Here is a 22,913-nt window from a genome sequence, read left to right on the forward strand (position 1 = left end):
GGCCAGGCTGGTCTCAAACTTTGGGATTCTTGCAATCAGCCTGCCTCAGCCTCTCAAAGTGCCGGGATTACAGATGTGAACCACTGGGCATGGCTATAGATGGTTTTGGTTTTTTTTTTTTTTTTTTCTGTTTTGTTTTTTCAGAGTTTTGCTCTTGTTGCCCAGGTTGGCGTGCAATGGTGCAGGCTTGGCTCACTGCAACCTCTGCCTCCTGGGTTCAAGCGATTCTCCTGCCTCAGCCTCCAGAGAACCTGGGATTACAGGCATGTGCCATCACGCCTGACTAATTTTTTATATTTAGTAGAGATGAGGTTTCACCATGTTGGCCAGGCTGCTCTCCAACTCCTGACCTCAGGTGATCCTCTGGCCTCACCTCCCAAAGTGCTTGGATTACAGGCATGAGCCACAGCTCATGCTGTCTTTGGTTAAATGATGGTTTTTTTTTTTTTTTAAGATACACAAAAATATCCAAAAAAGATCCATGAGATAATCCTCTCAGAGACAAAAGACATACACAGAGAATCCTAAATATATCTACAATTTCATCTGCATTGCACCTAGTCTGCTAAGAAGGCAAGGTCTCCCCCAAATCATGCGGTTGAGTGATGTAAAATGCCTCCTGACTTTGGAAAAGCCACAAGCTACTTTTGACCCTTTTCCCCAAATGCAAAAGGAAAGTGGGTTTTTTTATCTGTTTGTTTTGCTTGTTTGTTTGTTTGTTTGTTTTTGAGACAGAGTCTTGCTCTGTCACCCAGGCTGGAGCGCAGTGGTGCGATCTTGGCTCAATGCAACTCCGCCTCCCAGGTCCAAGTGATTCTGCTGCCTCAGTCTCCCAAGTGCTGGGATTATAGGCGCATGCCATCATGCCCAGCTAATTTCTACATTTTTAGTAGAGAAAGGGTTTCATCATTTAGCCAGGCTGGTCTCAAACTCATGACCTGAAGTGATCCAGCCGCCTCAGCCTCTAAAAGTGCTAGGATTGCAGGTGTAAGAACCACGCCCGGCCTAAAAGGAAGATATTAATATTTTTTTAACTCCAAGTTTGTTTAGGTTTGTTTTTTAGTTATGTGAAAAATTGACATGTGAGAAATGCCACTACAATAATACTGGATCAATAATTTGTTAGTGGAGTTAACTGGAGAGGCAGAGCTGGGGAGAAAGGGTGGAGGTGGGAGTATCAGTGAGAAAACAGTTCCTCATGGTTGACCTTCACCAAGCTCTCCTCCAGCATTTCTATTTCCTTAATAATTATTCCCTTTCTTTGTTCTGCTTACTAACCCCTTCCCTCTCACACACACATCCAGATGCTCATAAACACAGTTTCCTGAAAAGCTGAAGGCAGGGTCATCTCACCCTTCCAGGCTCAGCCCCAGGCCTCTCCCTCCCATCTCCTCCGCTGAATTCCTGCAGTGGTTATATAATTTGAATGACATACTTCAGAGCTTAATTTTTTACTCCTGTACTAGTCTAGATTTGCTACGCATGTGAAAAATTTTGCCCCAAAACACAAGTATCTTGTCATCAAAAAACAGATCTTATATTTGTGGGGTTTTCTTTCCTATTAATAATAACCTCTGCAGTTAACACAAAGATTGCCGGGCATAGCGGCTCACGCCTGTAATCCCAGCACTTTGAGGGGCCATAATGGGTGGAACACATGAGGTCAGGAGTTTGAGACCAGCCTGGTCAATATGGTGAAACCCCATATCTACTAAAAATACAAATATTAATCAGGCATAGTGGTGCACACCTGTAATCCCAGCTACTCGAGAGGCTGAGGCATGAGCATGGAACCTGGGAGGCAGAGGTTGCAGTGAGCAGAGATTGCACCACTGCACTCCAGCCTGGGTGACAGAGAGCGACTCCATCTCAAACAGAACAAAACAAAATAAAAGTTAGTAACTTGAGGCCCTAGTCATCTTTCATAGAGATGTTTTTTATTTGTTGGTTTTCGTGTTTTTTAAGACAGGATCTTACTCTGTTACCCAGGCTGTAGTGCAGTGGCACAATCTCAGCTTACTGCAACCTCCACCTTCCCAGTTCAAGAAATCTTCCCACCTCAGCCTCCCAAGTAGCTGCAACTACAGGTGAGTGCCACCACGCCTGGCTAATTTTGAGATGCTTTTTTTGAACTTTGTTCAAGAGGCTATGCTTATTATGCTAAACTCAACACGCTGCATGGTAAGGACCACTTAATGGTTATCAAGAACTTTCATTTTCTTCCTACTCATTACAAATTTATCCCCAGGGCCTTTTAGACCTTGACAGAGACAACTTCAGTTACAGGCAAAATTTGGTAAGAGGTAGGCAATGGTATATCCGTCATACCCTTTCAAAGTCTACCACTAACAAACTTCAAGCATGGATCTGAGAGACAAACGTGCCTTTTTATACATTCAAATCTTCCCCTCCAGCTGTATTTTTTTTTCTTTTTTTGAGATGAAGTCTCACTCTGTCACCCAGGCTGGAGTGCAGTGACATGATCTTGGCACACTGCAACCTCCACCTCCTGGGTTCAAGCTATTCTCCTGCCTCAGCGTCCCAAGTAGCTGGGATTACAGGCGCCCGCCACCATCCCCAGCTAATTTTTGTATTTTTAATGGAGACGGTGGTTTCTCCATGTTGGCCTGGCTGGTCTCAAACCCCTGACCTCAGGTGATCTGCCTACCACAGCTTCCCAAAGTGCTAGGATTACAGGCGTGCGCCACCATGCCCAACTGATTTTGTGTGTGTGTGTGTGTGTGTGTGTGACAGAATCTTGTTCTTATCGCCCAGGCTGGAGTGCAATGGCACAATCCCAGCTCACTGCAACCTCTGTCTCCTAGGTTAAAGCAATTCTCCTGCCCCAGCCTCCTGAGTAGCTGGGATTACATGCAACCGTCACCACACCCAGTTAATTTTTTTGATAGGGTTTTACCATGTTGGTCAGGCTTGTCTCGAAGTCCTGTTCTCAAGTGATCCACCTACCTCGGCCTCCCAAAATGCTGAGATACAGGCATGAGCCACCACGCCCGGCCAATTTTTATTTCATCTGTTTAAGTAAATTTCTCAGAGAAGAAAAAAAAAACACTCTGAAGCATTTTCATTAGCTTTTCCCCATTTCTCTTAGAAATAACCCTGGCTAGCATTTATGAAACGTGTTCCAGGTGCCAGGCCCTTCCCTGATTGAACCAGGCGTCTTGTTCAATGCTTAGGTGATCTCATGAAATGGTATGATCCAAGTAATGGCGACCACAGTGCTCACACAGGGCCTGGGGTCATCCACGTCATTGCATTCTCCTCTCTACCACACAATACCAACACCTTCCTCTAGAAGTGAACACCTGTAGAGAATACCTCCAGATATTCACAAGAAGCTGTGCAAAATACCCTATATGTCAGGAATGGCGCAGTGGCTCATGCCTGTAATCCCAGCACTTTCGGAGGCCAAGGCAGATGGATCACGAGGTCAGGAGTTCAAGATCAACCTGGCCAAGATGGTGAAACCCCTGTCTCTACTAAAAATACAAAAAAATTAGCCAAGCATGGTGGTGAGCACCTGTAATTTCAGCTACTCGGAAGGCTGAAGCAGAAAATTACTTGAACGCGGGAGACAGAGGTTGCAGTGAACCAAGATCACGCCACTGTACTCCAGCATGGGTGACAGAGGGAGACACCACCTCAAAAAAAAAAAAAAAAAAAAAGATACCCTATATGTCACTTCCATAAGGAACATGTGGCAAAACACATACAGAGATGTCTGAGAGCATGTTCTGTCACCAGGTGGAATCTGACCCCTCTCTTAAAAGAAATGTTAATTTTATGCGTGTCTTTCATAGCTTCACCTGCATAATAACTTGTTGCCCTGAGTTTGGGGGGAAAAGGAGAAAAGGGGAAGAGCTGGGGGACACACAGCAGATTTTGAAACTTAGAGCAGAACAGTTCAGTGATCATCTACATCTGACACCAGATTTGACAGGTCCTTCCTGACTTTTGCAAGGATGTGACTTCTGGAACATTCACTGTCCACCGAATGTGAAGAGAGGCCAACCCCAAATGATCTGACAAGTCTTTCTGTATTCTGATGGTTCAGTCCTGTGGAGCAACAAGAAATATTATTTTGCCTCATTACCCAAAGTCACTGAAATGAGAAAGGTGAATAACTTTTTTTTTCCTCAGCTATTCCTTTTTTTTGGAGATGGAGTCCCACTCTGTCACTGAGACTGTAGTGCAGTGGCACAATCTCGGCTTACTGCAACCTCCACCTCATAGATTCAAGCGGTTCTCTTGCCTCAGCCTCTGGAGCAGCTGGGATTACAGGCACACCACTATGGCTGTCTAATTATTTTGTATTTTTAGTAGAGATGGGGTTTCACCATGTTGGCCAGGCTGGTCTCGAACTCCTAACCTCAGGTGATCCACCCACCTTGGTCTCCCAAAGTGCTGGGATTACAGGCGTGAGCCACCATGCTATTTTTAATTTAACCCCTCTCAGCTATTTTTAATTCTTTCTTTTCTTTTCTGTATTTTTTTTTTGTAAGACAGAGTCTCGCCCCATTGCCCAGGCTGGAGTGCAGTGGCGTAATCTCAGCTCACTACAACCTCTGCCTCCCAGATCCAAGCAATTCTCCTGCCTCAGCATCCAGAGTATCTGGGATTATGGGCACACACCACCACGCCCGGCTAGTCAATTCTCATACAGAAGTCATACAATCAGGAATCTTTAAAGTAGATAGGTTGGCAAGCAGATAGATGATGATGATGATGATGATGATGAAGACAGATGAGTTTTTTTGTGTGTGTATATGCTTTAAAGAGGCTGTTTCTGTTTCCATCTCAATTCCAGACACACTCAAGCTTAAGAAGTTATGAAGTACAGGGAAAAACAAAACAGTTTAGCTGGAGAAGTAATAGATACAATATTTTTAAGAGTCATTTTTCACATAATTTAAAGCATAGTACATGCAAATGTGAAAAACCGAGTGTTTGAAAAGCATACTACTTTTAGGCCACACTTGGTGGCTCATGCCTATAATCCCAGCATTTTGAGAAGCTGAGGGAGGCAAATTACTTGAGTCCAGGAGTTCGAGACCAACCTAGGCAACATGGCGAGACCCTGTCTCTACAGAAAATACAAAAATTATCTGGGCATGGTGGCATGCACCTGAAGTCCCAGCTAAGGGCTAAAATGGGAGGATTGCTTAAGCCCAGGTTAAGACTACAGTGAGCCGTGACTGCGCCATTGTACTCCATCCGGGGTGACAGAGTGAGACCCTGTCTCAAAACACACATATGGGCGTGCGCGCATGCGCGCGCGCGCACGCACACAAACGCACGCACGCACACACACATACACACACCCGCACACACACACACACACAGTGAATCTTTTTAACACACCAGATGCCTAGAGTCCCTGCCCAAAAACAACGTCCTTGTATATCCTCTTGAAGTTTTCAGTCTGTATACAGGCATATCTGCCTCCTTATTTTACACAAATGGAGGAAGAATGTACAGGATCAGGCCAGGCATGATGGCTCATGCCTGTAATACCAGCACTTTGGGAGGCTGAGCCAGGTGGATCACCTGAGGTCAGGAGTTCAAGACCAGTCTGGCCAACATGGTAAAACCCCACCTCTACTAAAAATACAAAAATTAGCCAGATGTGGTGGCACATGCCTGTAATACCAGCTACTCGGGAGAGTGAGACAGGAGAATCACTTGAACCCAAAAGGTGGAGATTGCAGTGAGCCAAGATCGTGCCACTGCTCTCCAGTCTGGGCAACAGAGTAAGACTCTGTCTCAAAAAAAAAAAGAATGTACAGAATCTAAGCTAACAAATTATACCACACCCAGATGAACAGGGCAAACACAGGAGGGGCTGGGGAAGCCCTTACATCTACATCCAGGGTTCACCACAGGGGTAAGGCCAAGAGCAATTCCTTCAGCAGGATCACCAATCAGAAACCTGGAAGATAGATATGGCTTTGGAACTCTCTGGCTGGTGGGAACCAGCTCTGGAAGTGGCCAACAGCTGGCTGAGCCAGCTGGAGGAATGGCTCGATCTCCCCAGCCCAGGCAGGGCCTAACACAGCCACCAAGGCCAACACTGCCCCTACTCTAAGTGCCACAGCGGGGTGCCCACATGACCCAACTGCAACCGCCCAGGAAGTAAAAGTGAGATGTCTCAAGGGTACTTAAATTAAATTCTTCTCCTGTGGCGGATTCAAAATATTTAGAGTTTAGAGAACTCCTCACCAATAATGTGAGCTCCATGCAAGCAGGGGGCATCTGGCTTGTTCAGCACAATCTCTGAGGCCTAGACCCAGGGCTGGTTTCTGTGGACACAGGGTCATTACATAGAGGAGCCTTGCATTTAAAAGGACCCAAAACTTAGTTTAATGGTCTGCTGTCATGGTCTTGAAATTCCCAATAAACTTTGAACAAGGGACCCTGCGTTTTCATTTTGCACTGGGCACCGCAAGTTATGTAGCCAGTCCTGCCTGTCATGGGACAGGCATCCAGTTTATTTGTCCAATATACCTATGAATGAATTAGTGGAAGCTGCCTCAGAAAATAGGTCAATAAGAGCCGGGTGTAGTGACTCATGCCTGTACTCCTAGCACTTTGGGAGATCAAGGCAGGCTGATCACCTGAGGTTGGGACTGACCAATAGGGAGAAACCCCATCTCTACTAAAAATACAAAAAAAAAATTAGCTGGGCGTGGTGGCACATGCCTGTAATCCCAGCTACTCGGGAGGCTAAGGCAGGAAAATCACTTGAACCTGGGAGGGGGAGATTGGGTTAAGCCAAGATCTTGTCATTGCACTCTGTAATTCCAGTACTTTGGGAGGCCGAGGTGGGTGGATCACCGGAGGTCAGCAGTTCGAGGCGAGCCTGGCCAACACGGCGAAACCTTGTCTCTACTAAAAATATAAAAATTAGTCAGGCATGGTGACTGGGAGGCGGAGGTTGCAGTGAACCAAGATCACGCCGTTGCACTCCAGTTTAACCAACAGAGTGAGACTCTATCTCAAAAAAATTAAGTAACGAAATAATAAAATAAAAAATTCTCATTCTGAACAATGCTCCAAGGATGAGTTGTGTTTATCCCTTGACAACACCTGTCTACAAGGATGAATACACGGAAGGTACGGGCACCTCAGTTTACAAACCATCCCTTCGCTCCTCATGTTTGAGATACCCAGTATGGAAGGAAGTCTCCTGTAGCATTTCAGTGTCCACTGAGCTTTGACCCACACAAACCATTTCTTACCAGCCCAGAAATCCTGTTAGGGAAGATCCAATGAGGACATTAAATACAGAATCCCTTGTGCCCTTATTCTTTACTAAATGTACTTTACTAGGTCCATGCCCCATTGCACTGAAAGACTAATGAGGGATCATATTTTTCCCCAGGCGGTTTCAGAAGCTACTGAGTGGGAACAGTTTCAGAGCCCAGCAATGCCTGTAGGAAAGTTTTTAGAAGTGGGATTTTAACAAACTTTATTTATTTATTTATTTATTTATTTATTTATTTATTTATTTATTTATTTGAGATGGAGTTTCACTCTTGTTGACCAAGCTGGAGTGCAATGGTGCAATCTCAGCTCACCACAACCTCCACTTTCCATGTTCAAGCTATTCTCTTGCCTCAGCCTCCCGAGTAGCTGGGATTACAGGCATGCGTCACCATGCCCTGCTAATTTTTTTTTTTTTTTTTGTATTTTTAGTAAAGACAGGGTTTCTCCATGTTTGTCAGGCTGGTCTCAAACTCCTGACCTAGGTGATCTGCCCGCCTCAGCCTCCCAAAGTGCTAGGATTACAGGTGTGAGCCACTGTGCCCAACCGACAAAGATTTTTTAAAAGCCAGTTTCCTCATGATGGTTGATAGCACCATGTTGCACAGGCTGGTCTCAAACTTCCAAACTCAAGCAATCCGTACAGCTTGGCCTCCCAAAGTGTTACGATTACAGGTATGAGCCACAATGCCCAGTCAAAAACAGTTCCTTCGTCAGAGTGCTGGCTGGTTAGTTTCATGTGCCACTGAGAGAATTTAGGGTCATATGTCTCTGATATCTGTGTACATTCTTTTATAACATAGGTTATGGGAGAGTTTCAAATGGTTTAAAGGGAGTTTTCCTGGATACTTCAGGTTAAACAGAAAAAGTACTGGGGAGGAACAAGATATTCCAGAGAGAGAGACTCTGAGGACTCAGAGAGACAAAGACAGGCCCCATGGAAGAAATGAATCGCAGAACCACAGCGAAGCTTCAGGTCTCTGGAAGAACCACTGGCTATCACAGCAACAAAGCAATATTAAAAGAATAATTCATGAAGACCTCAAGAAGTACTTACTCTGGAGATTATTAAAGGTGCCGTGTGTGTGTGTGTGTGTGTGTGTGTGTATGTTGGAAATGGAAGTAGTTTTATCATTATGTCTTTGTTCATAATGAAATAATTCACGGGACCCAAAACGGCAGACATTGCCAACACAGTCCAGCAAATATACAGTGTGCTGCTTCCTTGAACCTGTTGTCAGCAAAACACCACATAAAAGTTATCAGCAGTTGACAGTATTTACCACATAAAAAAAAGGTGATAAAAACTCAGAAGTAACAATCCTGGTAAGAAGTAAATGCAAGTCTCTCTGGTGTTTTGGGGAGGCTCGTGGGAAGGGCCAGTTGGAGGTGAGCCCTCGTGAGACAACTGAACACCCAAAGGGTCATTCCTCCCCCGATCCCAAACCCCTCGACCTCACACTAACTGCTGGCCAGCAGCCTAGACCACGTCTTGGAGGAGGAAAGCACTCATCAGCCTAATAGGTCACTTCACCCTCAAACTGCAACTTAAACAGCCAAAATCATTACATGCTTGTTACAATTCATTCAAGCCTTAGACGTAAAATTGATATAGAGGGGAATGGGGCATGGCAGGACCTACAGGTTCATAGTTCGGTTTTTCCACACTCACCCTCCACAATGCTATGAGATTACAATGAACAAGGGATTTGTTTTTTTAGAAGGGTGTACTCCTACTATTTCAAACTTAAATATATTCTGAGTAAGAAATGGCTTTCCAGGGCTGGGCACAGTGGCTCACGCCTGTAATCCCAACACTTTTTTATTTTTATTTTTTGAGATGGAGTTTCCCTCTGTCACCCAGGCTGGAGTGCAATGACGCCGTCTCTGCTCATGGCAACCTCTACCTCTGGGTTCAAGCAATTCTCCTGCTTCAGCCTCCTGAGTAGCTGGGATTACAGGCACACACCACCACGCCTGGGTGATTTTTTTGTGTGTAGTTTTAGTAGAGATGGAGTTTCATCATGTTGGTCAGGCTGGGCTTGAACCCCTGACCTCGTGATCTGCCCACCTGAGCCTCCCTAAGTGCTAGGATTACAGGTGTGAGCCACAATGCCAGGCCCCCTATAAGCCTTTTCAAGTGCACTAGGCTCAGCCCATGGGATTTCAGAAGCACAATTGCCCTAACACTGTTTTCCAAGGTAGAGATTGCTAAAAGGTGAGATGGAGAAGTACACAATTGATTCAAACAGTGTGATCCAGATACAAACACAGTCCCAACATGCACCAGATATGAAATCTCTGTGCCAGAAACCAGGGTCACTGGCACCATGGAATCAAGAACCATTTTCTGTGTGTAAAGTACTAGGTGCCTAGATCTGCCAGTTTCCTAGCATAAGAATCAGCAAAAGTCAGGGATGACGCAGCAGGAAAGACAGGGAGTTACACAGTGAGCCTCGACGAAGATCTCAGAGCTGCCAGGCACTAGCGAGGGCCACTTATTCTTTCTTATGACTTGAAGGTAGTAAGAGAGGAGAGGTGATGGCTACTGAGCACTTATAACGGCAAAGCTGCTTGAAGCACCGAAGCACCTTCACATGCATTCACTCATGGTACCTGTTTAACTCTGTGACCATGATAATGAAATGTTTTGGATGGCTTTACACTCTTTTGAGATGGAGTTTTGCTCTTTTTGCCTACACTGGAGTGCAATGGTGCAATCTTGGCTCACCACAGCCTCCAGCTCCGGGGTTCAAGTGATTCTCCTGCCTCAGCCTCCTGAGTAGCTGGGATTACAGACATGCACCACCAAGCCCAGCCAATTTTGTATTTTTAGTAGGGACGGGGTTTCACAATGTTGGTCAGGCTGGTCTCGAACTCCCAATCTTGGGTGATCCACCCATCAATCCCAAAGAACTTTTTGTTTATGTGGGTTATATCCACTGATATTTATTCTATTTGAATTTAAAATGGATAAGACAGATAATAATATATTTTAAAACAATACAGCTTGGGCAACATAGCAAGGCTCGATTTCTTTTTTTTTTCTTTTTGCCAGAGTCTCACTCAGTCACCAAGCTGGGGTGTAGTGGTGCAATCTCAGCTCACTGTAACCTCCACCTCCCGGGTTCAAGTGATTCTCCTGCCTCAGATTCCCAAGTAGCTAGGACTACATGTACACATCATCTCACCTAGCTAATTTTTGTATTTTTAGTAGAGATGGGGTTTCTCCATGTTGGCCAGGCTGGTCTTGAGCTCCTCACCTGGTGATCGATCCGTCTTGGCCTTCCAAAGTGCTGGGATTACAGGCGTGAGCCACCACGCCTGGCCTGCAAGGCTCCATTTCTACAAAAAATAAAAAATTCCATGGGCCCAGTTGTTCATGCCTATAATCTCAGCACTTTGGGAGGACAAGGTGGGAAGACTGCATGAGTTCAAGAGTTCAAGACCAGCCAGGGCAACAAAGTAAAGCCTCATTTCTATAAAACTCAAAAAATTACCTGGGTGTGATGGCACACAGCTGTGCTCCCAGCTACATGAAAGGCTGAGGTAAGAGGATACCTTGAGCCCAATAAGGTGAGGCAGCAGTGAGCCATGCTTATGCCACTGCACTGTCCCCTGGGGATAGAACAAGTCTTATCTCAAAAAATTAAAATAAAACATTAGCTGGGCATGGTGGCACTTGCCTATAGTCCCAGCTACTTGGGAAACTGGGGGAGGAGGATTGCTGGAGCCCAGGAGGTTGAGGCTGCTGTGAGCCGTGATCTCACCACTGCACTCAGCTTGGGTGACACAGAGACTCTGTCTCAAAATAAATAAATAAATAAATAAATATTTTAAAATAGTAAACCTGCTACACATTAAACTTAACATTTTTATGACCAATAACAATATTTTCCAAAGCAAAATAAAAAAAATTGGTGAAAAGCATGGTACTGTTTTACAGTTTTGCAAATCTCCTAATATCTGGGCTTATCAAAGACAGTTGGACCTTCCTATCTGCATCTGTGTTCAATCCGTTGTGCTATCTCAGCTTATGTAGACCCAAGAAAACGTCACTGTAGCCTTATGAAAATGAGAATGAAATGGGGAAATTAATATCTTAGTATTAGTATGAAAATAGTTTTGACCTTGCAGACCTCCACTAAAAGTCTTGGGGACTCCTGGGGGCACACAGGCTGTACTCAGAACCTCTGCCTTATGAGTTAGGAACCATTATCTCCATTTTTCAAACAGGGAAACTGAGACAGAGAGATCAAGGAATTGTCCAAGGCCATACTGCTAGAATAGCTCAGAGAAGATAAAGCGCAATGAGCATAACAGACTTAACCTCACTTGTTTGTTGCAAGGATTGAGTGAGATCATGAGTGAAAAGAGCTGGACATCCTGCTTGCCTTATCACAAGTGCCCAATAACGTTAATGTTTCCCATTTGGCAAAAGCTTGTAGAAAATCTGGAGAAACTTCCCACATTTCTGATCAACTCATCACACATATGACACCAGCAAGAAAAAACAAAACTCCACCATAGGTGTTGTCCAGGGGAGTTTTTTTCCTCATAGACCAGACCTTGGCCCAGGCCACAGCATGAAAGCTGCCTTTGACGACTCAGAAATGCAGGGCCTTATTCTAGCCTCCGTTAGGCAAATGACACTGGTGGACTGGGCACCTGTCACCTTGTTCCTTGGGAAACCTGAGCAAGCCAAGAAAGCTGCTCCATTATTTACAGCATTGTTTTTGCATCATGCTGTATTTACAAAGAACCTGCAACAGACAAAAATGACACCTCTAATGTGTGCAGCCAAACTTTTCACAGGAACCAGCATCTGCGGTCTTGCTGGCCTGGTGCTCAGCACTGCAGGGCTCTCCTTGTTAATCAGCTTTCTTAGCCCATGTGGCCCACCCACTCCTGCCTCCAGTGAACCCACAGAGTGCAGGTCACTTCCCTTCTGGGGATTTGGGAAATGGGCCCACACTTAGGAAAGTGGGACTAGTGATGTTCAGACCACCGCACTCCTAAACAGCAGGCAAGAGCAAGAGGAGCCTGAACTACTACTGCTTCCACCCAAGTGCAGGTCACCAGATCTCTCACCAGCAGGGCTGCAGCCGGCCTCAGATTCCAACCTGACTCTTTACCTTCTGTCCTTACACACCCAGTCCATTCACCAACAACTACCAAAGGGGTCTCTTAAAAATGCCCAACAGGCCAGGCGCGGTGGCTCACGCCCGTATCCCAGCATTTTGGGAGATCGAGGCAGGCAGATCACCTGAGGTCAGGAGTTCGACACCAGCCTGACCAATATGGGGAAACCTCGTCTCTACCAAAAGTACAAAAATTAGCAGGACGTGGTGGCACACAGCTGCAATCCCAGCTACTCAGGAGGCCAAGGCAGGAGACAAGAGAATCGCTTGAACCCAGGAGGTGGAGGTTGCAGTAAGCCGAGATCACGCCACTGCACTCCAGACTGGGCAACAGAGCGAGATCCGCCTCGAAAAAAAAAAGTGCACAATGGGTAAGGTCAGTTTTCTTGCAAGGATTCCCCTACTCAGTTGGAACAAAAACCAAACTCCTTACTTTGGGCTGTAAGAAACCGCCTCACCTGGCAAATGCCCACCTCCCCTCCCCTTTGCCCTCTCTAATCCACCTGCAGCGCCCCTCCAGGACCTCCAGCAGCTAGAATGTCATGTCCTTGAAGAAGTTTTGCCAAATCAAAAGTTGTCACTCACCCAGTTGTATTTGAGACTTCAGAGCGCTTCTTACTCTGGAAGTTCTCTTCGTTTTACTTGTATATCGCATGCTTCCCTCCCTCCGCATCCCCCTCCTAGAAGGTAAGCCTCCTGGAGAGCAGGGGCTTCGCCTGGTCCCCCGAGGCATCCCCAGCGCCCAGCACCGAGCCCTGCACAGACTAAACGCACGGCAAACGCAGATCGAATGAATGGAGCCGCAGCGGCGAGTTGCCGCAGGAATCCAGGGCAAGCGATCCTGGCGAGCCCGCGCCATCCCGGGCGGCGGGGCCACCAGAGCGCGCTGTTAGGGGGACCGGGAGGGACTCGGCCCGCACCCCGGCCCGGACGCCCCAGGTGCCTCCCCGGAGCTCGCGCGCCCCCGTCGTCCACCCGGCCCGGCGGTTTCCCAGCACTCACCATTGTGGCGGTGCTGCCGCCGCCCCCGCCGTGCTAGCTAGGAGCACTCGAGAAGCGAGGGCAAGAGGCGAGCGCAGGAGCCGGCGCGGCTGACAGGTGAGGTTTAGACCATGGCTGCTTCCCACAATGCCCTCGCGCTGAAAGTTTGCAGACTCCTCCCAGCGCGGCTGCCTCCTCCCCGCGCGCTCCACCCCGCTCCCCCGCCCCGCGTTCTTATACTTTCTTCCTTCTCCTTCCTCCTCTTCCTCCTCCTCCTCCTCCTCTTCTTCCCCTCTCCTTTCTGCCTCTCCTCTGTACCCCCTCCCCGCCCCCACCTTGGCCGCAGCTGTTCCCGCCCCGCGCCGGCCGCACCTGGGGCGAATGCACCTGCGCGCGCTCCTCTGCACCCCGCCAGCCCGCAGCCGGCGCAGGTGGGCAGGCGAGAGCGAGTGGCCCGCTAGAAACTCCCTGCGTGGAGAACTCCGGGGACCTTTCGCGATTCTGCCGCGCGAGTGCGTCCTGCATTACTTCCACAGACGTTCATCATCAGACCTGGCAACGACACTTCCCGATACACTCGCAAAAAGTGTCGGAGGCTGTCTTATTCTGAGCCTCCTAGGGAGGGAGCAGTTGGCAGAGATGGAACCAGAAGCGATTTCTTATCCCCTCCCGCCCCATTTCACTTTTTAAAATATAAACTCTGCATTCCGAAGGTAAAGATCATTTGAAGTAGGCCCCCATTTAATTATTTATTTATTTAGAGACGGAGCCTCGCTCTGTCGCCCAGTCTGGAGTGCATGGCGCGATCTCTGCTCACTGCAACCTCCGCCTCCTGCGTTCAGGGTGATCCACCTGCCTTGGACTCCCAAAGTGCTGGGCAGCACGACCCTTTTAAGAGGTCTCTCCTAAGTTGTGGTGTAGAAGGTTGGTTCTCCAATTTCTCTCCTCCCCTTGATTTTTCTTAAGTCTAGGGATATTACCTGGGGCACTGAGAATCTCTAAACTCCCAAATTGTAAGCAGAGGTTTTTTTCTTTTTTCTTTAAATTATATTTACCAGACAGACAGACTAGATGTAAGCAGAGTTTTGAATGCATCTTTATGTTTTTTTGAGAAAGGGAGTCCACTGGTTTTATCAAATAGCTAAAGAAATCCTAGACCCTACAAAAGTTAAGGATCATTTCCTGGGCCAAACATGGTGGCTCATGCCTGTAATCCCAGCACTTTGGGAGGCCAAGGTGGGTGGATCGCCTAAGATCAGAAGTTCAAGACAAGCCTAGCCAACATGATGAAACCCCGTCTCTACTAAAAATACAAAAATTAGCTGGGCATGGTGGCACACACTTATAGTTCCAGCTTCCAGGGAGGCTGAGTCAGGAGAGAATCACTTGAACCCAGGAGGCAGAGGCTGCAATGAGCTGAAATCATCCAGCCTGGGTGACAGAGTGAGATTCAGTCTCAAAACAAAAACAAACAAACAAACAAAAAATCATTTCCTGGGTGGTCCCTGGAACCCCAAATCAGTGAAAGTCCTTCCAGAATCTGTTGTGTACCTTCCAAGGGATGTAAGCCCTCCCAGGTGAGTGAAAGTAAGCTGAACTCCATCCAGCCCTGCATTCACACTGCAAATATTCATCACTCCAGGTCAGGCCCTACAGGAGGAGCCTGGGGAACCTGGCTGGGAACAAACGGGTGGTCTGTCTCCTGGAGCTTACATTCTCTTGTGGGACAACACATAATAAACAAGTAAATAAAATATAAGAAATTAAAATGAATGCTAAGAGGGAGATATTTGAGTTCCTGGGATGGGCACAGAGAAGCTACATTGATTTAGCTGAGGGGTCAGGTAAGTGCCTCTGGGGAGGTGACAGGGGACTTGGATGTGGGAAGCCAGTGCTCTGAAGAAGATGAAAAAAAAGTCCTTTTGGAAACACTTCAAAAAAGTCCTCTGCGTGAGTGAAGTGCGAGGAGGTCCAGAGGTGGGCAGGGGCCAGAGGCAATGAGTGTTCTCTAGTTAGGGCATCACTGCAAGCCCCCAGGAGAGCCATAGCCTCCAGCCTCAAAGCTCTCAAACACTGGACTTGCGGCATTCTGCCTGGGGCATTGGAAGTTAAACCCCAGGTGATGGGGTGATTTTGCTTCCTGGAAGAAAAGTGAATCTAGGAGAGCTGCTTTTTAACTTCTATATTCTCCCCGCAGGGTCTGTTCCTTCCCTATCTCAGGACTTCATGCTTTATCTAACTAGACAGAGTCTAATCTTTGTGCTTCTCCTCCTATCTAGGTAACTTCAAGGCAGGGCCCAGCTCTGTGCTAGCATCCAGAGCCTTCTGCCCTAAGGGTTTCTTTGCTGGTGGGAAAGAGATGGAATCACTAAAGGTGAAATTCAAAGCTAAAGAAATCTCAGGCCTGGCGCCATGGCTTATGCCTATAATCCCAGCACTTTGAGAAACCGAGGCTGGTGGATCACCTGAGGTCAGGAGTTTGAGACCAGCCTGACCAACATGGTAAAACTCCATCTCTACTAAAAATACAAAATTAGCCAGGTGTGGTGTCAGGTGCCTGTAATCCCAGCTACTCAGGGGGCTGAGGCAGGAGAATCACTTGAACCCTGGAGGCAGAGGTTGCAGTGAGCCGAGATCCCCACTGCACTCCAGCCTGGACAACACTGCCAGATTCTCTCAAAAAGAAAAAAAAAAAAGCTAAAGAAATTTTCTCAGTCCTCTTGCCATGACAGTTAAGTCAAATATTAAAGCAGGAGAGGCCAGGAGCGGTGGCTAACACCTATAATCCCAACATTGTGGGAGGCCAAGGCAGGTGGATCACCTGAGGTCAGGAGTTTGAGACCAGCCTGACTAACATGGTGAAACCCTGTCTCTACTAAATACAATAAATGAGGCAGGCATGGTGGTACATGCCTGTAATCCCAGCTGCTTGGGAGGCTGAGATAGAAAAATCACCTGAACCAGGAGGTAGAGGTTCCAGTGAGCCAAGATTGTGCCATTGCACTCCGGCCTGGGCAATAAGAGTAAAACTCCATCTCAAAAAATAAAAATAAAGAAAGCAGAAGTTTCCCTTACTGTGTGGCTCATGGTTGCAAAGGGTATAATTAAAGACGTGGGGGTGGGGGGGCATTTAGCTTAACAATTATTCGTGTCCTTTGCCTTTCCTCCTTGCCTGGCTGAGATGGGCAGTGAATGCTCTCTGGGGCCTCTGCCACCCAGTATTCTTCCCTCCAGATTCTCACACCACACCCCCAAATCACCTGAAGAGGGAGGCTGCAGTGAGCTGGACACTTCACATGGGTTATCTCAGCTGCCCCCAAGACAATCTGTGAGAAAGGGATTGTCTCATCTACACTGTGGCCATGGTATAGATGAGAGCCTGAAGCTCAGATACTCAACAGCAATAACAATAAGAGGCAGACTGGTCACAGTGGCTCAGGCTTGTAATCCCAGTGCTTTGGGAGGCCAAGGCAGGAGGATCACTTGAGGCCAGGAGTTTGAGATCAGCCTGGGCAACATGGGAAGACCCTGTCTCTATTTAAAAATAACAGTAATAATAAAACAAATAAGAAGCTAGTAAGAGGCAGAGATAAGCCTAGAATCAAGGCACTAAGATTCAAGTTGGTTCCCCTAAAGCCCTACCCTGACAGACCTACTCAGAACACAACAGTGTGGGGTAAGCAATGTTCACTTGGTCACTCATTTAGCTCAGAAGAATGCCATGCATTTTTAAGTCTTGACTTCTCTTTTTGTAATTTATTTTTTAATTTTCTGTAGAGTTAGGATCTCACAGGCCTGGCACAGTGGCTCATTCCTGTAATCTCAGCTTTTTGGGAGGCCGAGGTGGACAGATCATGAGGTCAAGAGTTCGAGACCAGCCTGACCAACATGGTGAAACCCCATTTCTACTAAAAATACAAAAATTAGCCAGACGTGGTGGCATGCGCCTATAATCCCAGCTACTCAGGAGGCTGAGGCAGGAGAATCTCTTGAACCCGGGAGGTGGAGGTTGCAGTGAGCCAAGATCGCACCACTGCACTCCAGCCTGGGTGACAGAGTGAGACTCCCTCTCCAAGAAACAAAACTAAACTAAACTAAAAAACTAAAAAGAGAGAGAGAGAGAGAGAGGATCTCACTGTATTGCCCAGGTTGATCTTAAGAACCCCTGGCCTCAAGGGATCCTTCTGTCTCAGCCTCCCAAAGTACTGGGATTACAAGTGTGGGCTCCCACACCCAGTCTTAGTCTTGACTTCTGTATCCCATCTTTGCTCCTGTTCAAACTCCTGACTCCACATCAGGCCCACCAATAGCAAAACCCTAGGGAGGACCCAGAGGCCCCATCACCTAAGAGGTACCACTATAAGGAGAAGTTTCCTGGTCAGATTCTAAAGGGGCTTTTATATTCAAAATCTACTGCCACAGGAAGACAAGTACAGTGTATTACCTGGTTCAGATTAGGTCGTTTATGAGCTGATGCATGTGATTCTATGTGTGTACTCATAAAACAATGCCCTGGCATTTGGTCAACTTGATTTAGGAGTTTCACTTCTCAGATCATTCTATATTTAAATATTAGCAGAAGATGTAGAGAGAATGCAGTAAAACCCACCATTCAAGGCCACAGCAAGGGAAGAGAGTAAATTAGGGACATGACAATAAAGTAAAATAATAATGATCTATAAACCAAAATACTAACTTCCTAGAAACTGAGGAAGATCAAGCTATGAGTTTAAGAAACTGAAGAAGCAACTTCAAAGTCAGCTTAGGCAGTGCCTTCACAGGCATTAATTGAAGGCTGGTCCTGCTGTGCTTTAATGCCCTCTTATTAATGTCTTAAGTAATCAACATCTCCAGTAATCCCTTCAGCAGCATCCAGGAATTCATCTTGTCATGGTGAAACTTTTAGTATGAGGCCTTATGCTCTTTAGAAACCCCCCTTACTTTTCAAAAGATGGCCTATTATTCCAAATGGAAAAAAATCTACTTAATCTATTTCTAAAGAATATTTTCAGAATTCTTCTTTGAGACAGAGTCTCGCTTTGTCACCCAGGCTAGAGTGCAGTGGCATGATCTCAGCTCACTGCAACCTTTGCTCCCCAGGTTCAAGTGATTCTCCTGCCTCAGCCTCCCAAGTAGCTGGGACTACAGGCGCCTGCCATCACACCAGGCTAATTTCTGTATTTTTGGTAGAGATGGATTTTCACCATATTGGCCAGGCTGGTCTCAAACTCCTGACCTTGTGATCCATGTGCCTCAGCCTCCCAAAGTGCTGGGATTACAGGCATGAACCATCGCGCCAGGCCAAAACTTTTAAATTATAATATAATAAAGGTTCATTACAGATTTGGAAAGCACAGAAAAGTGTTATTTTAAAACCTCACTCTAGGCTGGGCACGGTAGCTCACCCCTGTAATCTCAGCACTTTGGGAGGCTGAGGCCAGCAAATCACCTGAGGTTAGGAGTTCGAGACCAGCCTGCCCAACATAGTGAAACCCCATCTCTACTAAAAATACAAAAATTGGCTGGGCATGGTGGCATATGCCTGTAATCACAGCTACTTGGGAGACTGAGACACAAGAATCTCTTGAACGTGGGAAGCGGGGTTGCAGTGAGCAGAGACCACACCATTGCACTCCAGCCTGGTCAAAAAAAACAAAGCTCCATCTCAAGAGAACTAAAAATAAAAATAAAACCTCACTCTAATTCTACCAATAAGAGGCCAGGCACAGTGGCTCATGCCTGTAATCCTGGCACTTTAGGAGGCTGAAGCAGGAAAATAGCTTGAACCTTGGAGGTGGAGGTTGCAGTCAGCCAAGATCATGCCACTGTATTCCAGCCTGGGCGACAGAGCAAGACTCTGTCTCAATAATAATAATAATAATAATTCTACCAACAAGAAATAACTATATTTGGTGTATTTCCTTGCATATTTGTATTCTATAGAGACAGATATATATGTTTAACCTACTTATGCCTTGATCTTGGACTCTCAGCCTCCTCCAGAATGTGAGAATCAATTTCTTTCTTTTTTTTTTCTGAGGTGGAGTCTGGCTCTGTTGCCAGGCTGGAGTGCAGTGGTGCCATCTCGACTCACTGCAACCACCACCTCCCAGGCTCAAGTGATTCTCCTGCCTCAGCCTCCTTAGTAGCTGAGATTACAAGTGTGTGCAACCATGACCAGCTAGTTTTTGTATTTTTTTAGTAGAGACAGGGTTTCACCATGTTGGCCAGGGTGGTCTCAATCTTCTGACCTCATGATCTGCCCCCTCGGCCTCCCAAAGTGCTGGGATTACAGTCATGAGCCACCACCGCCTGCGAGAAATCAATGTCTGTTCCTTATAAATTATCCAGTCTCGGGCATTTGGTTATAGCACGAGTGACAAACAGATTGAAACACCTATTGTATATACTGTTTTTCTTTTTCTTTTTTTTTTTTTTTTTAAGGTGGAGTTTCGCTCTTGTTTCCCAGGCTGGAGAGCAGTGGTGCGATCTCAGCTCACCGCAACCTCTGCCTCCTGGGTTCAAGCAATTCTCTTGCCTCAACCTCCTGAGTAGATGGGATTACAGGCATGCGTCACCACGCCAGGATAATTTTGTATTTTTAGTAGAGACAGGGTTTCTCCATGTTGGTCAGGCTGGGCTTGAACTCCCAACCTAAAGTGATAGGCCCCCCTCAGCCTCCTAAAGTGCTGGGAGCCACCACACCCAGCCCTACTGGGTTTCTTGTAGTAGCATAGTTACGGAACAAATACTGCTAAGAAGTGTGCTTGGCACTGAGATAGAACAGTGAAGAGAGGAGTCGTGGTCCCTCTCAGGGTGAAGGTATAGTGTTATGGGAGAAGAAAAATATGAACTAAATAATAACATACATAAATGTTTAATTATCATAAATGCTGTGAAAGGAAAGGATAAGATGCTAGCAAACATGTAACAAAGAAATTCCTGGTAAACATTTGTTGTTTGCCTCTCCAGTATCCATTCCCCTGCTTCCTGTAATTTCCAGTTTGTTTGGCGACCCAACCCACACATAAACTCTTAACTTTAGGGGTGGCACATGAAGCTCTCCTGACCAATCAGAATATTGCTTTCCCACAGCAACAATGATTGGTTCTGGTTCTAAAATAAGCATATTCCCAGAGTCAAATAACTAAAGGCAGTAAGACTAAATTCTGGGGAGATAGATTTAAGCATCCAAGTGAAATGTGTGAGGCGAGGCAAACCTGCAGTAAGGGAGGTGCAAGACTTCGAGCAACACCACCATTCTGTTGACTTCTCGTCCAGCCCCCTTGGGCTTCAGAAATAATGCTGGGCTGGTGATTGCCTTTCCCTTGGCGACCCCACTGCCTGATGGGCTTGGCCTCGCTTTCACCCCTTCCCTGACACGAGCCTCTCGAGCTTCCGGGCCAGTTGCTCGGTGATTGGCCAAAGCAGTGAGTGAACAGTCACGGATTGGCTGCGCTAACAGCGGGCTGAGCAACTGGAACCAGAGGAGCAGCTGGGCCAAGATGGCCGCAGAAGGCCCTGTGAGCGGTGGTGACCTGTGGCCGACCTGGCTTCCTAACCACGTCGTGTTTTTGCTGCTCCAGGAGGGACTGAAAAACCAGAGCTCAGCCGAAGCTGAGAAACCAGCTTCTTCATTGTTGCCTTCGTTGCCGCCTTCGCAGTTGCTGAGGAGAAACGTGGCCTTTGGCCTCTGCGGAGAGCTCTTCCTGTGGGATGGAAAAGACAGCTCCTTCTTAGTCGTTCGCCTTCAGGGCCCCATCGGAGGTGGTGAAGAGCCCGCCCTGTCCCAGTACCAGAAATTGCTTTGCATAAATCCACCCCTGTTTAAATCTATCAGGTCTTATGTCTAACACAACATCATGTAGCACTTATAGGAATAAAAGGACTTATGGTATTAGAATTACCTAAAAGATCGGGGAAGATTTCTGAATTTGAAGGTGGAAAATCAACAGTGAATTGTACTACAATTGCTGAGAGATTTTTCACCAATTCTACCTCTCTGACTCTAAAGCATGCTGCATGGTATCCAAGTGAAATACTGGATCCCCACATAGTGCTGTTAACATCAGACAACGTAAAAGAATTTACTCTCTACGTGAGCCCCAGACACCCACTAAGGTGGTTATACTGTCAGAAGCCGAAGAGAAAAGTCTAGTACTCAATAAAGGAAGGGCGTATACCTCATCTCTAGGAGAGACAGCAGTTGCATTTTACTTTGGGCCATTGGCAGCAGTCTCAAGGAATATTTTTGGATAAAAAGGCAAAGATGAAGTAGTGGCATGCCCACTGTACATCTTATATGAGAGTGGAGAGACTTTCCTAACATATGTTCGTCTGTTACACAGCCCTGGAAATATTGGAAAGCTTTTGGGTCTGCTGCCCATGCATCCTGTGGCTGAAGATAACTATGGTTACGATGCTTGTGCTATACTCTGCCTACGTTGTGTCCCCAATAGCTTAGAGGCTCATTACATCACTATCTATTCCTCAAGGAAAATTGCACCAGTTTCCACTGGTATATGAGAGCCCCTATTTCACCAGTTTCTGCAGTAATGACAACCTATGTGAGTCTTGATTTCAGAATAAATTCCAGCTGAGCATGGTTTAATCTCATCCCATATTCTTTCAATCCACTCTCATTAGGCTTCTGCCCTCACACCCCATCAAGCTACTTTTATAAGATTATCAATGGGATCATCATGAGCTTGTACTCTCTGATCCAATGAGCACAACTCAGCCTTCATCTCATTTCACACACCAGCAGCATTGAACAAACTGCTCCTGACCCCCACCAGGAAAAAAACACTGCTTTCTTTCTTTTCTTTTCTTTTTTTCTTTTTATATGGAGTTTCACTCTTGTAGCCCAGGCTGGAGTGCAATGGCACAATCTTGGTTCAGTGCAATCTTGGTTTACCTCAACCTCTGCCTTCCAGGTTCAAGCGATTCCCCTACCTCAGCCTCCTGAATAGCTGGGACTAAGGCACCTGCCACCATGCACGCCCAGCTAATTTTTTGTGTTTTTAGTAGAAACGGGGTTTCACCATGTTAGCCAGGATGGTCTTGATCTGCCCTCATGATCCGCCCACCTTGGCCTCCCAAAGTGCTTGGATTATAGGCATGAGCCACTGTGCCCGGCTGAAACCCTGCTTTTGTACCCCTCTGGGACCCCCTTCTACTTCATTGGCCATGTCCTTCTGTCATTGTTGAATCCCCCTCATCTTCCAAACTGCTACATGCTGTCATATCCACGCTCAGTCTTTGGACAGCTCTCGTCTGCACATTCACCCCTAGTTTAGCTGGAACATGGAGTAACTTAGGAAAGTGGGTGTTTAAAGCTGCTAGTGTAGGTTGAGACCAATACTTTGAAGGGAACTTATGCCAGTCAAATAATTTAGACAAGGAAGGTTTATCGCAGGGTTTTGAGTCATATTGATGAAAAGAGTCAAACTCTGTAAAGTATTTGAAAAGATTTATTCTGAGCCAAATATGAGTAACCCTGGCCCGTGG

General features: G+C 46.6%; 1 protein-coding gene and 1 pseudogene across 3 annotated transcripts in view; one reads left to right on the forward strand and one right to left on the reverse strand.

The window, feature by feature from the left end:
* The window catches only part of AP1S3 (adaptor related protein complex 1 subunit sigma 3), an 83,284-nt gene extending 69,324 nt beyond the window's left edge, over positions 1-13,960 (reverse strand). For 2 of the 3 annotated variants that reach the window (XR_013519406.1, XM_054257986.2), the window contains exon 1: positions 13,776-13,960. Coding sequence is in view for 2 of the 3 variants with exons in the window: in XM_054257986.2 (XP_054113961.1) it covers positions 13,776-13,928 (153 nt within the window). In the remaining variant the exon portion in view is untranslated. Of the gene's footprint in view, positions 1-13,424; positions 13,614-13,775 lie in introns of those variants that run through there. The other variant, XM_008999574.5, reaches the window with a different exon arrangement.
* A 6,928-nt stretch (positions 13,961-20,888) lies between these two features.
* On the forward strand, positions 20,889-22,209 carry LOC100386309 (nuclear pore complex protein Nup88 pseudogene; annotated as a pseudogene).
* Positions 22,210-22,913: the final 704 nt, after the last annotated feature.

Source organism: Callithrix jacchus, chromosome 6 (assembly GCF_049354715.1).
Source record: "Callithrix jacchus isolate 240 chromosome 6, calJac240_pri, whole genome shotgun sequence".
Classification (NCBI taxonomy): domain Eukaryota; kingdom Metazoa; phylum Chordata; class Mammalia; order Primates; family Cebidae; genus Callithrix; species Callithrix jacchus.